This window comes from Lolium rigidum, chromosome 1 (assembly GCF_022539505.1).
Source record: "Lolium rigidum isolate FL_2022 chromosome 1, APGP_CSIRO_Lrig_0.1, whole genome shotgun sequence".
Classification (NCBI taxonomy): domain Eukaryota; kingdom Viridiplantae; phylum Streptophyta; class Magnoliopsida; order Poales; family Poaceae; genus Lolium; species Lolium rigidum.
In genome coordinates this window covers 307211220-307226962 of record NC_061508.1, presented here as the reverse complement: position 1 = coordinate 307226962, position 15743 = coordinate 307211220, and the positions used below count along the sequence as shown (strand labels likewise).

The window sequence follows — 15743 nt, the reverse complement described above, 5'->3', positions numbered from 1 at the left end:
CTCGACACCCTAACCCTGTAAGGTGTCGAGAGAGAAACCTGTCCCCCTTCAATGCAGTTTTGTTTTAAAAGCGCGAAATTTCCCCGTAAATTACAATACAATGCACATCCCTTTCTAAAATCTACCCCTCGATCGTCTCTAAACCTGGGACATTACACGGAAGACGATGCGCGTGTCGCTGACCGGTCGGGGGCCACCTCCGCGGCGAAGACGAAACGAAAGCGCGGGAGAGATTTCTCGCCGTTTCGCGCGCTTTCGCTTCGTCCGGAGTGCCCGAGCGCTCCCCGGTAGGCCAGGGTTGGCGTGGACTCGCCGGATGGATGAAAGCCCAAATCCGACGAAAAACGAAGAACCGGAGGCGCGGCTCGCCGTCCGGATGAAAAAATGGCACGCGGGGTGCCTGTTCGGGGAGACGAGTGGAATGCTCTAATGCGGCTTAGTACGTGCTACGGAGAACGAAGATGAACGTGAACTTTTAAACTGAAATGTGCAAAGCCTTTTGGACCGATGCAAAATAGCCGTCATTATCTACCGACGACGTTTACATCTAAATGATACCATGGGACATTCTAGAGCACCCTTAGTTTCGTGCGAGATTCTTTCCGATCAATTTCGACGCAGCACCAAAGTTTTCATGTAAATCGTGTGGTGCCCACCTCGCTGCTCCCAGCCAATGGCATTGCAAGTTGCAAGCCGCGAGATAAGCTTTCAAATCTCGATCGCACACTCGCCGCACAAGATAAGCTAGCCACATCGTTCCTTCTAGAAACGCGGTGGTGGGCAGTGTGCATTACACGCTCGAGCACCTCACAGCACTCCTCCATCTTCTACTCGAGCCTGTCGCATTTGCCAGTGTCTTGCGAGAAGGAAGGGTAGCTAACAACCAGGGAGCTAGGCCTACGTCAATGGCAACCATAGCCACCATGGCCATGCTCAAGCCCGCCGCAAAGATGCAGGCGCCGTCGTCCAGCGCCGGCAGGGCGTCGCCGACCGGCATCTCGCTGCGCACCCTGCAGAAGAAGGGAGCCCTGGCCGTGTCCCCCGCGGCCGCGGCCATGGCGGGCGCCTTCTTCTCCTCGCTGGCGACGTCGGAACCGGCGATGGCGGCGCAGAGGATCGCCGACGTGGCGGCGGCCTCGCCGACCGACGACAACCGGGGCCTGCTGCTGCTCTTCGTGGTGTCGCCGGCGCTCGGGTGGGTGCTCTTCAACATCCTCCAGCCGGCGCTCAACCAGCTCAACAAGATGCGGTCCGAGAAGGCGCTCGTCGCCGGGCTCGGCATCGGCGCCGCCGCGGCCGCAGCCGCCGGCCTGGCCGCCGCGCCGGAGCCGGCCTCCGCCGCCGTGCAGGAGCTCGCCGCGCTGGCGGCCGCGACGCCGACAGACGACAACCGGGGCCTGCTGCTGCTCTTCGTCGTCGCGCCCGCCATCGGATGGGTGCTCTTCAACATCCTGCAGCCGGCGCTCAACCAGCTCAACAAGATGCGGTCCAACTGATCGATGAGCGAGCACGTATGCACGTACGTACGTCGTCGTCGTCCTCCTTGTTGTAGTGTGCGTTCGAGTATTAAGAGTGGTGATAGTAGCCCTGGAACCTCAACGTGGTGTAACTACCCGTTTGCAAATTCTATAATCGTGTTCCTTCCATTGGTCAAAAACTCACAATGCAGAGTACAGCTCTTGTTTTCCTCGACCGATTCAGTTCAATTCTTCTAGGTTTCGTACCAAAGCGCGCAGTAACTGGGATGATTAGGTCGTAGTAACAAGGATTTGCTCATTAACACCACACTTGGATTTCAATACTACCTTATTTGATTGACCGAATATGATTAGGCTTTGATCATCTCCTACTCTAACCGGCCGGTGGCACCCCTTGAGCATAGGGTGGTCAATGGGTGGGTACGTAGTGAGCGATACAGTAGGACGAGAGAGCAGAAATGGAGGTCACCGAGAGGAAGCAGTGATGGATGGGAGACATTGAAGCGACGCCGACGGAGGAAGATGGAGTGGGAGTATGCACGAGTACGTTGAGGAAATGGTACTATGATAATGGTTGACCAAGATTCTATAGCATAGAAATCATCAGTAATGTTTGGTTCAGTCTTAAATGATTGAATTTGCATTCAAGTCAACTCATATACTATAATTTGTTTTCCAAGATTCTAATTCACCAATTGACTACGGGCAAGGGGCCTTCGATCGATCGAGTTTGTTATTTAGAAACAGTTCCTAGGGAGTACTCCCTACTTTAGGGATTATAGGATCCGCGTGACATCAATTTGACCAACATAACATAGATTGCACAACACAAGAATTATATCATTAGAAAGTAGAACATCTTAACTTTCTAATGATATATATTTGTAATATACAGATTAGATTACGTTTGGTCAAATTTACGACCTAGTAATTTGCGTCGGCCTTATAATCCGTAATGGAGGGAGTATGATCTATGTGAACATGCAATGAAGACAATAAATATTTTCTTTGTGCTAGATCTTGGTCAACCAAGAATTAATTTAGAATTCGATCAAGCCATTGGATTTTCATCGTGATTCGTGCATCCTTTTTTTTGAAAGGAATACAGTAGGGGAAGCCCCTACAGTGATTTTGTTTTTAAATAATAAGAACCCAAATTCGCACCATTGGGGACTTGAACCTAGATGGTTGGGATGTACATCAACTTGGACGCGAATTTTTGGCACATAGGTTCTATGCACTCCATAAACTCCAAAATTCATGGTAATTTCAAATATTGAGAAAAATTCTGAATCCTCCTGAAAACAAAAGATGATCAAGTATTATACTTGTATAAAAATGTTTGGGATCGAAATGATTCTCATGGTATTGTTCGATTTTGTCTTTTTAGCTATGATGCTATTAAAATAATTTCAAGTCAAAACATATTTATACAAGTACAATACTTGAAAACCTTTGGTTCTCAAAAGAATTCTGATTTTTTTGCTCTTCTTTTAAATTCCTATATATTTTTAGAATGTCATGGATGCTTGGCACCCATGAGCATGGATGCATTTTCCATGGATACATCGCCTACTTCTACTACTTAGAGCATCCCCAGCCGTTGGAGTCCCCGGGGCACAATCCGGATGGAAATTGATCCGAATTGGACGTATTTTTGGCATGGAGAGCAACGATTTTCCCAGCCGTTTTCCCCCACACGGCCGCCCAGTTTTTGGCTAATCTCACTGACACACGGGCCAGAGCGCGGAGTTTGCTCCATCCGGAGTCCCCGGCAGCACCCCGGAAAACCGAGGATGGCCTGAGGAGTCCTGACGGATTTGGCCTAAATCCGAACGAAAACGAGAAGGGGGGGCATGATTGGACCATTTTTGTCCATCCGAATAAAAAAATAAGATCTTGGAGACGTTCCTAGGGAGATGGTTGGAGATGCTCTTAGTGGCAGCATGATCCTTTCCATGGGTACATCGCCTGCTCCTACTACTTAGTGGCAGCATGGGAAATCTATTTCAGCTACTACTTAGTGGCAGCATGATCGGATACTAGGGGAAATCTATGTTAGCTCAAGTTTCAAAAAAAAAAAAATCTATTTTAGCTCGTAGATGTAGATGCAACCAAAAGAAATTAAAAAAATAGAAAAATTTCGGTGCTTCAAAATAGCTCACATGAGATAAAAAAAAAAACTTGTTACATAGGCCTCAAAAAATGTTTTTCCGGCAGAAATTTTGTGAGCTAATATGATGTACTCTCAGGATTTTATTTTGAATTTTTTGAACATTTTGAAATGGATTTAAAATGTATTTTCCATAATAGGTGCATCTACCGTGTCCCTATACTAGTAGTTCTGTTTTCAATTTCCTCGAGAAACAACCGTGTCAAGATTAATAGGAAAAAATTGAAACCATTTCATTATTTTTCAAACAAAAATAATGTGCATCAGATAAGGAAGAAAAGACAGTATCTCGTGACCAAATACTCAAACAGAAGGTTGTCAGCACAAACGAGCACACACACGGCAAGGTTGTTAGTTGTAAGTTGAAGGTCAGGGGGGCAATCAGTTGATAGAGAAAACATAAAGAAACTACATCAGATACAGAAGCAAAGTCAACAGCTCGTGACCAAATACTTAACAAAACGTTGTGAGCGGAAAGAAACAGCAAGTCAAGTTGGTTCTCTCGCTTCTGGCAGGCAGGCAAAATGCTAATACAGTGAAGCACAACTACTACGGGCCGAGGTAACGAACATCTGGAGCAGATACACCGTTGCCTACTCCCTACAAGGATATGTACAAGACAAATTTTGAACCCCATCCTGCTCCAGCACCTCAGACTCGCTGCGGACTACCTCTTTCTCTTCCCGGCTGAGCCTCCCGCAGCCTTCCCTGCAGACCCTCCCGCAGCCTTCCCTGCAGACCCTGAAGCTTTTGATTTTGCTGGCGCCTTCTTTGCGCTTGACCCGTTGCCATTGGTCTTCAGGTCCAGCTGCACTTGAATTCCTATGGGAGTAGGATCAAAATTACAAATTAGTTAGAGCCACTTATATGCCGAGACAACACTGGCGACAAAAAAGGCAGAAAATGACAAGTAACCTTTCTTCTTATCACTCTGCAGGTCCAGTGTCGGCTTCGAGTCACCAGGAGCAAGTTCATCTGATAGACAAACAGAGCAGCGGTTAAACAACAACACACGCTGCAGAAATTATTGATCAGAACAGCATGCTGCTACTTGAATCACAACAGCAGCTCCATTGTAGTTTGGCTGGCTAAAGGCCTACATGCCATGTTACAGATTAAAGAACAAAAAAATGTTACAGATTAGTGTACAGATACATCCAAATTTAGACAAATCTAAGACATCCTTTTATGGACGGAGGGAGTATACAATGATGGTATGGCAGTACATACTGGCACCAAATGCATGTAAAGATATAAATTCATCCCTGGTCAAACAGATTACTCAAAGCATACAAGTGTTAAGCATCAACAATTCTACTTATGCATTATGTTTATCCTTACCTTAAAATCCTTATCTGTTTATTGACCAAGAAGAAAGACATACCATCATTTTCAGCATCAGAAGCTTCGTCTTCATCACCTTCAGCTGATGCTCCATTTTCTTCAGGCAAACTCTCATCCAATGGCTCCAAGATTGCTGCTACTCGTTTCTTTAATGTTTTTTTCATGCCTGGGATATTTATTTGATCTGCTGATCGAATAACACGACAACTACTTCCTTGTTTGTAAGCCTTCGTCAAGGCACTTTTAACAGCTGGTTGAATACCATCCATAGGATTTGGATGACCCTGCCAAACAAAAACATATTGAGCAGCACCATCAGAAGGAAAGATGGCAACACCAATTATATTCAAACAAGTTTACTCAACTAAGACATTAGCCTGCATGCATGCTCACAGTTTGAGTATACTGAGTGTTAGTTATAAACTTCTGAACTGAACTTTTGTAACGAAACTACTTTTTAAATCACCAATACAACCCTAGAAACAGGCTACAAGTCTGTGGACCTAATACCCAATTACCGTGACACTGCACATGCACGATACAACCAAGAAGATTCACGGTATCGTTATTGTATTTTACTTTTGCAACCGCATTGTCATCTCTATTGCATGAGTTTTCATTTCACAAGCTTAATATTTCATTGATGTACTCAAGCAATTTTCAGTCCATATGATGAACTTGAATACACACTCACAGGCTTAATATTTCACTGATGTACTCGAACAATTTTCAGTCCATATGATGAACTTGAATTGAATACACACCACAAAAGATAAACGCAACAGTTGCAACTATCTCAAACAAGTCATCAAAATGAATTCAGAAGTCCTCATTAGCACAATGCAACATATAGAGTTACAGAAAAGCTACTCGCAAAACTTATTTGTATTATGTAACATTGCCACTCAAAGAGACGGTTAATGAATACCATTAGATGGAGGAAAACATCAAGAGCTTTTAGAATAATCACCAACCTTAAATTTGGATAATTCAACAAGTGTGTCAAAGTCTTCCTGGGTTAAACAGTAAGTATCCATAAACTCCACCACTTTTTGGACAGCTTCATCCTGCACGAATTAACAAATATGAGATCACCACTAGAGTTTTAAAATAAAAGTTCCTGCACAGGAAATGCACTGCACGATTACTGCACTACAAAAAAAAGGTTGGATTACAGCACTAAGTTGTTAAACTAAAGTGTCAAGTGCATGTAGAGTGTGGAAAAATGTTCCCCATACTTTGCCAACAAACAAAGCCAACAACAACAACAACAACAACAAAGCCTTTATTCCCAAACAAGTTGGGGTAGGCTAGAGGTGAAACCCATAAGATCTCGTAACCAACTCATGGTGCTGGCACATGGATAGCAAGCTTCCACGCGGCTCTTTCCAAAATCTAAGATGGTAATAGTTGAATTAAGAAAGCACATGGGTGCAAGCCTTCAAGCCTTTGTGTCAAATTAACCAGCTCTTTGCCAAAATTATTAAATAAGAAAAAATATTACGTTTAAAAATGAGCTAATTCATCACGCAGTATTTCCTCATGAGAAGCACATCTGTAAGATATGCAATTCAAACAATATGCAACAGTACGTTTGAACCAGCCCAGCAGTTGACAGATAATACTTAATGAATCTTCTATGGAAGCTTTGAACAAAAATCTTTTCATGCTTCACTAATTCAGTGAATGATCACGATAAGTCCGAAAAGGAACATTTTAAGTATACTGGAATACAATGACAAATGGAGTCTATTCATATAGCACATCATGATTTATGATAACAATACCTTAGGCATTGTCTTCAGTGGGCCAGTCAATTGTCTCAAGAGAAGAGTGAGATAATCCAGCCTCAACGCCTCCCTGCAGTTGCCAACAATTATAAAACTTAGACTACAATAAAACATAGCACAGATCCAGTTTAAGATCAAATTATGTTCTTTCAAGTTAAAACATTGTCAAAAGATCCCAAGTTTTGGTCAATGCTTGCCACACAAACGATGAGCGCCATGGTTTGAGTAGAAAAACATGATCCCTGATCCCTCTGATCCATATGTATCAGATGGAGTAGTTTTTATCTTTTAAATGCCAGCTAGGCAGGTTAAGAGAAGGGTAAGGCACCCTTTAATTCGCTCACTATGAAGGCAATTGTTCAAAAGTAATTACATCAGGAAGGCCCGTACATTTTTCCTAGCAGGTGACACTATGGTCCTGATAGTTTCATTGTGGTCCCCGGTGATAAAGCAACCGATCAAGAAAATAATCGATATATTTTTGATTTATCAATGTTCATTGAGTTATTACTCCCTCCGATCCGAAAAAGCGTCAGAACAGCGATTTTGCAAAATAACCCATGAGGTTTTTCTTTATCGACCCACACTCCACTATAACGTCCGCCGCGCGAATGGAGGCTCGGGGCCGCGCCGTTTCCAGAACATGGCGACGAGAAAGCCTGGGTGGGGGATTGGAAGGAGCTGGACTGCGGCACAAGTGAGAGAGTCCCGGCGGCGGCGGAGAATGGGGGCAGGGAGGGTGTCGCTGGAGGTCCGGGCTTTTCCGGCTTCAATGGGAATGCGGGGGACGTCTCCTTCTGGCCGGCCACGTCGGGAGCTGAAGGGAAGATGGCGGCCGGAGTAGGATTCAGGGGGCGCCGAGTGTGGAGAGATGGCGGCAGTGTGCGGGATTGGGACGAGGGGAGTGGGGTTAGGGATGGGGGACCAGGGCAGATGGTCTGTATCCATCGGGTGGGGACCTGTGGTGCGGCCTGGTACGGGATTAGAATTTTATTTCCTGATTTGAGAAGGGTTTAATTAGAAAACGCTAATTGTACTAGCCATCCGACACTTTTTTCGGATTGGAGGGAGTAATAATTTTACAAGCAATGTACATAAGTAGCATACTTTTACCAGTCAAGAACATGGTTTCTTGTGGTTAAAGGAAAGAACAGATTTTACCATCAATACATGAACTTAAGTAGGATTCAGCAGGACAAGCTGGTTATGGAATGAAACACTGAGTTATGCTTCCCCTATCATGCAAAATATCAATGTGAAATGATGCATTCAATGCCGATAATGACATGAAGTGTGCCTGCCTAGTCAAATCAGCAGTCTCACTTCTTACTTCTGGAGTTTGTAAAACTTAGTGGCTAACCTTAATTTATTTCAGCTCATTGACAGCCACAAAGATTAAAAAGGTTATTAATTTCTTAGCAAACATAGAAGATAGGGTTCACCAAACGTCTAATATGCAAAATTAAGATTGGGCATATTATTCATGACAGGTTACCAGATAAGAAACAAGTAGGCAGCCTGTCTTAACCAACAATTACATAATACATTGGAAATGAGAATATTAAAAGAAAGCCGCAGAAGACCAGTCAAACAGTGGTAAAACTCAAGTTGTGTAAAAGTACCCACCTGTCCACATTTGCTTGCTGCGATGCAAGAATATGACTATGGACATCTTCCATTAGTCTTTTGTTTTTGTTGGTAGTTGAGTACTTGCCCAACCATCCACCAAACCTATTAAAGTTCCGTTCACCCTGCAAAAAAATCCAATTTATTCTTCAAAAAACCAGAAAAAAAAAAAGTAGAAATAATGATAATGGATGGTTAGGGTTTGAACTTTACTGCTTCAAGGACTTCTCTATTTCCATGCATCAAAGCAGCACTGGAATTGTTTTAAAGAGATTAGTAATCTTGGTTGGAACATTTGGATAAATCAAATCATCTGGATAAATCAATGTACATACGGTACTATAGATGAAGCAAAACAAGCAGCTTGCGACAGCTGCCACTGCCGATATCTTCTTATTTGTACATTAACAATATCACCGTCTGCTAGAGACTCAGCGGCACGGGCAAGATAATTCATTCTTTTAACTCCACTGTCATCCTTCCCCACAGCGCTAGGCCGATAATTGATATAATTTTCCTATAACGGGCACATGTTAGCACATGAATGTAGTCGGGCATACCACAGAAGCAACAGAGAATGGGTGCATCATCAGCTTTGAATTGGGAAAAAATAACTACTGTCAGGACAATTAAAAGACAAAATCAGCCTTAGAGCATAAATTTGTACGCAGCTCTAGCACACACCAACTCAGCTAAATATTTGAGTTCAGTACAGCCAACAATGGCGGGAACTTTTCTTCATATAAAAACTGGGATGATAGAAACTTGGAAGCAAGGATCCAGCCTTCCAGAAGAAAAAGTCTAGCCTCTGATGGCACAAACTTAAGTTATCTGATTCTCAATTCGTTCAGAGGCGCGATTGTGGGCTTCAGCAGGAGCAACAGGCCTCCAAGCGTCACTGCCAGCTAAGCTTAGCACTTAGGGGTGTGGCATGTGGCTGCCTACTTGTAGGATTGGAAATAACTTATTCTGTCAGGAAAATAAGTGATTTGATTCACAAAATCTGAAATTTGCAACAGAAAACGTAGGATGCGTTTTAGGCTTATCACTCAAGGTAGGATTTGATTGCACAAATAAGAGTTCAGATTCTAGATTGAAAGCCATGATACACTATTATTATTAATTAATAGCTCTGCATTAAGTATGTAGAAAAGAAATCCATAGAAACCCAAAATCTCATGATGCAAACAAGGATGCGCTTGTACAGATGAGTAAACAAATTTGCACTATCGAATTCCAAACCTGTATAATCAAGGGAACTAAATCAGGATCGCTCATGCTCAAATCCATTCTCTCATCCATCCTTAGTCTCCCACCATTGAAACCGAACAGCCTGGAAGTTCAATATATAGCCATGAACATAAAGGCGGCATGCAAAAAATGCTAATTAACCAATTATAACCGCAAATATATTTAATCTGGTAGGAGCTAGCATACAACTAGGTGAATGAAAAAAAAAACAGCTGATTAAATCCCTATCAAATCCAAAACCAAATAGAAGTGAACTAACGAATTACAGGAGCAAACAGTTCCAACTTCGAGTGTCTATAATTGGGAAATTACATGTTAGCCGCTACAAAACTAACAAATTGCAGGAGCAAATAGTTCCAACTTCGAGTGTCTAAAATAGTTGGGAATTTGCATGCTTAGCCGCTACAAAAAACTATTTTAAAATATTTTTATACTACAATCACCAAATTCTCTAGGACTACAACTCAGTACATGTACAAAGGTCTTATCCTAAATCTATTTAGCACGAAATGAAACCGTCAACTGAATTTTATCATACGCAGCAGCATTATGTGTTTTTGCAATGGATAAACAGTACGGAACTAGAAAAGGGTGAACTTTGGTTCAAAACTCAATAGAAAATATTTCCATATAAAATGCAAAAACATGAACAATATAGTTTCATTCTTCCCTGAAACAAAGAGCACAAAAGCATGAACAAACTATACCCATCTACCCTGCCATTATGTGATATAGTTTCCAACCCAAATCAGTAGTCATCCCTATAGGATATTAGAAATATCAAAAAAAGAGCGAGCAGTAGAGTAGAGTAATCAGGAACTTTGGTCATCTTTAACACTTACCAAATTAGACAGGACACTTTTATGACACCACAGGCATATTAATCAATAAACATGAACAGATCATAGAAAAACTGACTATAAAAATACTAAATAACTCCATAGAATACAATCTGATACACTAAAGAAGGGATCATACTTGTCCACAGCCGTGAATGGAGAGATATCTTCATCTTTGGCACTACTATTAAGGCGTAATCTTATATCATCATATTTGACCACAGACTGTGAGAGACTCATGTATTGCAAATGGTTGAGTGCCATGCGAATATCTCCATGTACTCTTTCTGCAAGCTCTTCCATCGCATTCTAGCAGATGAAAAAACCATATATTAGCAACTGAAACTGAAAAGCATAGTAATGGAAACATACACGTAAAGGAAGCTATATTTAATTTAAGTTCAAATTAATTGTGATACTATTCATGTGTTTTTGAAGTTTTGATCAATGATTGGAATAACAGAACTCTGAGAGCATATTGAGCACACCTCTTGAGCTTGAATACCTTCTTTTCTGGCAATCTCCATCAACCTCTTACCCATCTGTTGAGTACAGAAGTTAGAACCAACCCCAAAGTACAAACTTTTGTGCAAATAGCAGTAAGCATGTTCCATCTTAATATATATAGTGTGAGGAGATGGAAAAATTAAACCAGGAAGAACCTTTACATGAGATAACCATGTTTTCTTATGTTCAGGAAAACAAGATTAAACAGACGATTTGTATGGGATAAAATGAGTAGCAGCACGCTAATAACATCTCTGCCTAGATATTGCAAGCAACTTAGAAGTGAGAACAGCATGTCACTTGTCAAAGTCAGCAGTAAGGGCAATAACAAGGTAATAGACAACAGTAGGAAAACTAATAATACTTTACAGAAATCATTATTAATACCAATGTGGCATGAAATAACCTGTTGCTTTGTTGGTTTCCTGAAGTTGAGTAGCAAACAGTAATTTACAAGGCTCTTCAATTTCTGGCTAAAACGGTCATTGCAAATGCAAACTATAGGAATCTTGGATATCTTGATGCTGGCAATAAGATCAGCAACTCCACCCCTATCGCCAGCAGACATACCGTCAACTTCATCCATGATTAGTACAGCCTTAGGCTTCTTTGTCCTGTGAAATTGTTCGACACTTTATTATCACAAAAATACAATCAAGGGTCAAGGGTACAAAAAGTTCATCATATGTTCTATGGTACAGACCGGTTGTCACTATAATTGAGGGTGGCATTGCTGATAAGCTCTTTGATAGAATTTGATGTGCTCCCCCCAACACCTTTCTCGATCTTGGAGTCTGCTTTACCGCGGCTATCACTTGCATTAACCTGTTATGAATACATCATTTTAATTTATGTCTCAGAGGTAAATAAAGAACAAATAGTTGTCCGAAAGATAAATAAGTATTATAGGTAAGAACAAAGACAAACCTCAATGGCCTGCAATCCAAGCATCTGACTGACAACTTTTGCAGTTGTGGTCTTACCAATACCTGGAGGTCCACTCAGCAATACAGCCTTTTTAGCTCCACCATCGGTTTGCTTCTTTCCTTTACCCTTTTGGCCAGGATGGAGGAATTGTTCCTCCCAACTTTTCAACCAATCATGAAGTTGTTTAACCTATGTATCAAAAGTTTATTCAAACTAAGTTGCTTGTCCATACATGTACATGACCAAAAACCAAAAGCGAAACTTCTCACCATTGATTGGTTGCCTACTATGTCGTTCGGAACTTTTGGCCGATATTTTTCTGTCCATTGCAAAGAACCACGGTCAACAACCTTGGCCTTTTGGTTGTTAGTGGAAGCAGTTTCACTCTTTGATGCAATACTCTTGTCCATGGTACTGACTTGCTCAACAGCTGAAGATTCAAAAACCATATTTGCATAAGCATTAACAACATGAGAAGTGATAAATATGAAGAAAAAATCATACAAATGGATATGGTATTTGTAAGATCAAAGTAACATACACGGTGTTAGAGAGAAAGAAGACAGAACAAACACTACAATCACGTTTCAAGTTCATGCAACTAAGCAGGAATGTGTATGTGCTATATAGAACTATAGATTCATTACAATTCAGAAGTTCCTGGTTACCTCTTTTTTCAACTTTAACTGGAGAGCTCTTCGTCTGTGATTTCTGTAGCTTTTCAGAGTTGCTGTTATTTTCATGTTTGTTTGCAGGAGCCTTTGCAGGCTTTGATTTCCGGATCATATCAAATAAACCATCTTCAGTCAAGAATGGGACCCTGCAACAAACGTGAGCATGTATGAAGAGGTGACAACTTAAACAAGCTCGCAGCATTCTTTTCAAAACAAAGCTATCAAGTAATACCCCAGATCTTTTGCTTTGTTAGATTTCACACCACCAACGTCTTCATCAGCCAACAGGTAATTCTGTCAACAAGCAATGTCAACACTCAGCAATGATAGACAATTAACACTTACAGCAGCTAGCTATATAGTGCTACACATACCGTCTTTTTACTAATAGAGCCAGTCACACGGCCACCATAACGCTTTATTACATCACCTGCTTCCTCCCGTTCAAGACTGCAAAAAAAGAGAAGTATGATGGTTTATTGTAAGTATCATCTCAATCAGGAAAGCTGGAAGTGCTAGAATAGTTATGCATACTGGTAGTTGCATGATCATAAGACAAAGCACTTGATATCAACGAAGAAAGTAACCCGCACCTGTCAAGAGTGCCACTTATGACAAATGTCAGACCAGCTAAACAGTCAGGGGCACCCTCTGGGACTTCCTACAGAACATGGAATAAAATGTTTGCCGTTGGGTTTATTCAGAAACTAGTGATGTGACAACAATTATGATTTACCTTCTCCCCTTTGTGAGGAGGATCCTTCCTTTCACCAAAATTCATGAAACCTCTCCCGCCCCCTCCTCTCCCTCTTCCCCCAGGAGTAGATCCTGCTCCTCTTCCTCCCCTTCCCCTTCCAGCTGCTTTGGAAGGGGTCTTATCATCTTCATCCATCCTGTCCTCCTCAGCATCATCATCATCAAGACCAGTAGTCTTTCCATGAGCTGTTCCTCCGCCTCTTCCACCCCTTCCGCTTCCTCTTCCCCTTCCAGTTGATTTGGAGGGAGTCTTAGCATCTTCATCCATCCTGTCCTCCCCACCACCAACATCATCATCAGGAGTAGCAGTCTTTGCATGGACTGCTCCTCTTCCTCCCCTTCCCCTGCCTCTTCCCCTTCCAGCTGCTTTGGAAGGGGTCTTGGCATCTTCATCCATCCTTTCATCCTCGTCATCATCATTAGATGCAGCCTTCAACTTCTTTGATGGCGGTGGCTTCACAGGGGTTTTCCTTTTGGAAGGCGCCACAAAGTCATCATCGTCGTCTTCTTCTTCATCCTTAGGGACTCTGTTAGCTGCCAAAGGCTTGCTGTCATCGTCAAGTAGGTCGCTGCTTTTGTGAAGTTTTCTTTTAGGCAAACTCTTGTCGGTAACATCTGAATCTTTTTCTGTTTTGGGTGCGAAGTACTTGCTTGTCTTCCTTCTAGCTGAAGCATCTTGACTGCCAGACACCTGCACAATCCAGTATTCATCATCAGATTAATAATGATTCACATGAACTGAGAGACGTCAAACATCAAAATGTGGAAGCCAATTCATGAGCTTTATAGTGTGTATAATGTACTACTCCTAACAACTTTTAATCTAGAATCCTTGCATAGTCTGTAAGCGTAAGAACATTATCAACGGTATGCGCAACAAAGATTACACCAAACTAATAATTAGCAGGATGAATTAAGAATTTCCACAATGACCAAACTAGGGGTCAGCGAGCAAAATCGTACTTGGCTACATGCAGGCAGTGTCTACTTAGAAATCCATCCATCAATCAAGAAAACAAACTAACCACAAAAACATCAGAGAGACACCGATACCAAGAAAAGAATGCGTAACCAGAAACAAGGGTATGAAGCATTGTACCGAAGATGGCGCGGGCTTCTCTGGAATGCTGAGCACGGGCTTCTTGGCCGCGGCGGCGCCAGTACCGGTGCCGGATGGCTTGGCCGCACCAGCATTCTTGTCGTGCGGCTTCATGAACCATTTCCTGATGTCCGACGACTGCGCCACGAGGAAAGCAAGAACGGCAGGAAAAAAAAGGTCAGGCGAATGAATCGAGGTCGAACCAAGAACCCTCGGGGGAGGAAGAAACCCAAGAACTCACCATCTCCTACCCGGCGAAATCCCGGATCTTTCCCTCTCTGGCCCCGGAGCGCGAATGGGGCCCAAATTGGAGGAGGGCGGCCGGAGGGAAGGAGGAGGGCGGCCGGAGTGGGGCCGGAGGGGAGGAGGAGGGCGGAGGTGGGCGGCGACGTATCTGCAGGATCGACGGGGACGGAGTTTCGCGAGCCACGCTCGGTTCGGGAGAGGAGAGCGAGCAGTTGCTGGATTCCGAGCGAATACGGAGGTCCAGACCTCCGAATTGGGCTACGGGTTAAGTTGCCCCGCGCGGGCCTCTTCTTTAGAATTGGGCAACAATTTTACACATCAATATTTAGTACATCCAAACAGTAGAATTGGGCCCTCAATTCTAGATTTCCCAATTCAGAGCCCAATTCATTACAACCAAACACAGCAAATGTTTTTTTGTGTGTAGAAACAATATTCTTGCCCAGCTTGCCCATACACCAAAGACCCACTTTTCAACTATGGAATGCACTTCTCAACGAATTTGCCCTAGTTGGCCACGTGATGAAAAGGAAACACTCCCTATAAATTTAAAGATAGGCTAAGCACGACCACAACTAATATTAAACGGAGAGTAGCTTTCTAAATTTCTTGGTAACATTGTCCTTTGTAAATGACTTATTTCTTCATTGTACTCCGTATAAAATTTACAGCGGGAAACTCTCCCACCGTTTTCCCCTATAAAAACATTCTTGGTTGTGCAACCAACAGGCTAAGCCCAAAGAAAAGAAAAGGTACTCTCTAACTCTGATGCTCCTAGCACGAGCAGACCCTCCACTGTCCTAAATTCTCTATGATCTGAGAAATCAGAGCTACCACGCTGCGTTGTAGGGACACATCGTGAAAAACTCCAGCATTTCTCGATTTCCAGAGACTCTGTTTGTTTATGCTTAAACACCGGAAGCACACATAGTCGACTGCTTGCTACCACGCCCTCTTCATAGTGTGACGACAAAACAAATCCACATCCCAATATTTGTTCCCTGCGCGAAACGGGCATGCGGGTCGGTCACCG

General features: G+C 42.8%; 2 protein-coding genes across 2 annotated transcripts; one reads left to right on the top strand and one right to left on the bottom strand.

Moving 5' to 3' along the window:
- The first annotated feature begins 737 nt into the window (after positions 1-737).
- Positions 738-1687, top strand: LOC124697366 (photosystem II core complex proteins psbY, chloroplastic-like). The gene has a single exon (XM_047229975.1). It carries the CDS (start codon positions 906-908, stop codon positions 1494-1496), a length of 591 nt encoding a protein of 196 aa, XP_047085931.1. The 5' UTR covers positions 738-905; the 3' UTR covers positions 1497-1687.
- A 2322-nt stretch (positions 1688-4009) lies between these two features.
- LOC124697347 (replication factor C subunit 1-like) lies at positions 4010-14777 on the bottom strand. Its single transcript, XM_047229955.1, has 22 exons — positions 14706-14777; positions 14465-14602; positions 13346-14056; positions 13203-13270; positions 12984-13059; positions 12842-12903; positions 12604-12755; positions 12205-12365; positions 11936-12124; positions 11712-11833; positions 11415-11622; positions 10990-11043; positions 10641-10810; positions 9654-9744; positions 8747-8928; positions 8625-8664; positions 8412-8536; positions 6783-6855; positions 5970-6062; positions 5036-5279; positions 4567-4626; positions 4010-4473 (listed from the first exon to the last, which is right to left on the bottom strand). Exons 1-22 carry the CDS (start codon positions 14706-14708, stop codon positions 4319-4321), a joined length of 3177 nt encoding a protein of 1058 aa, XP_047085911.1. The 5' UTR covers positions 14709-14777; the 3' UTR covers positions 4010-4318.
- Positions 14778-15743: the final 966 nt, after the last annotated feature.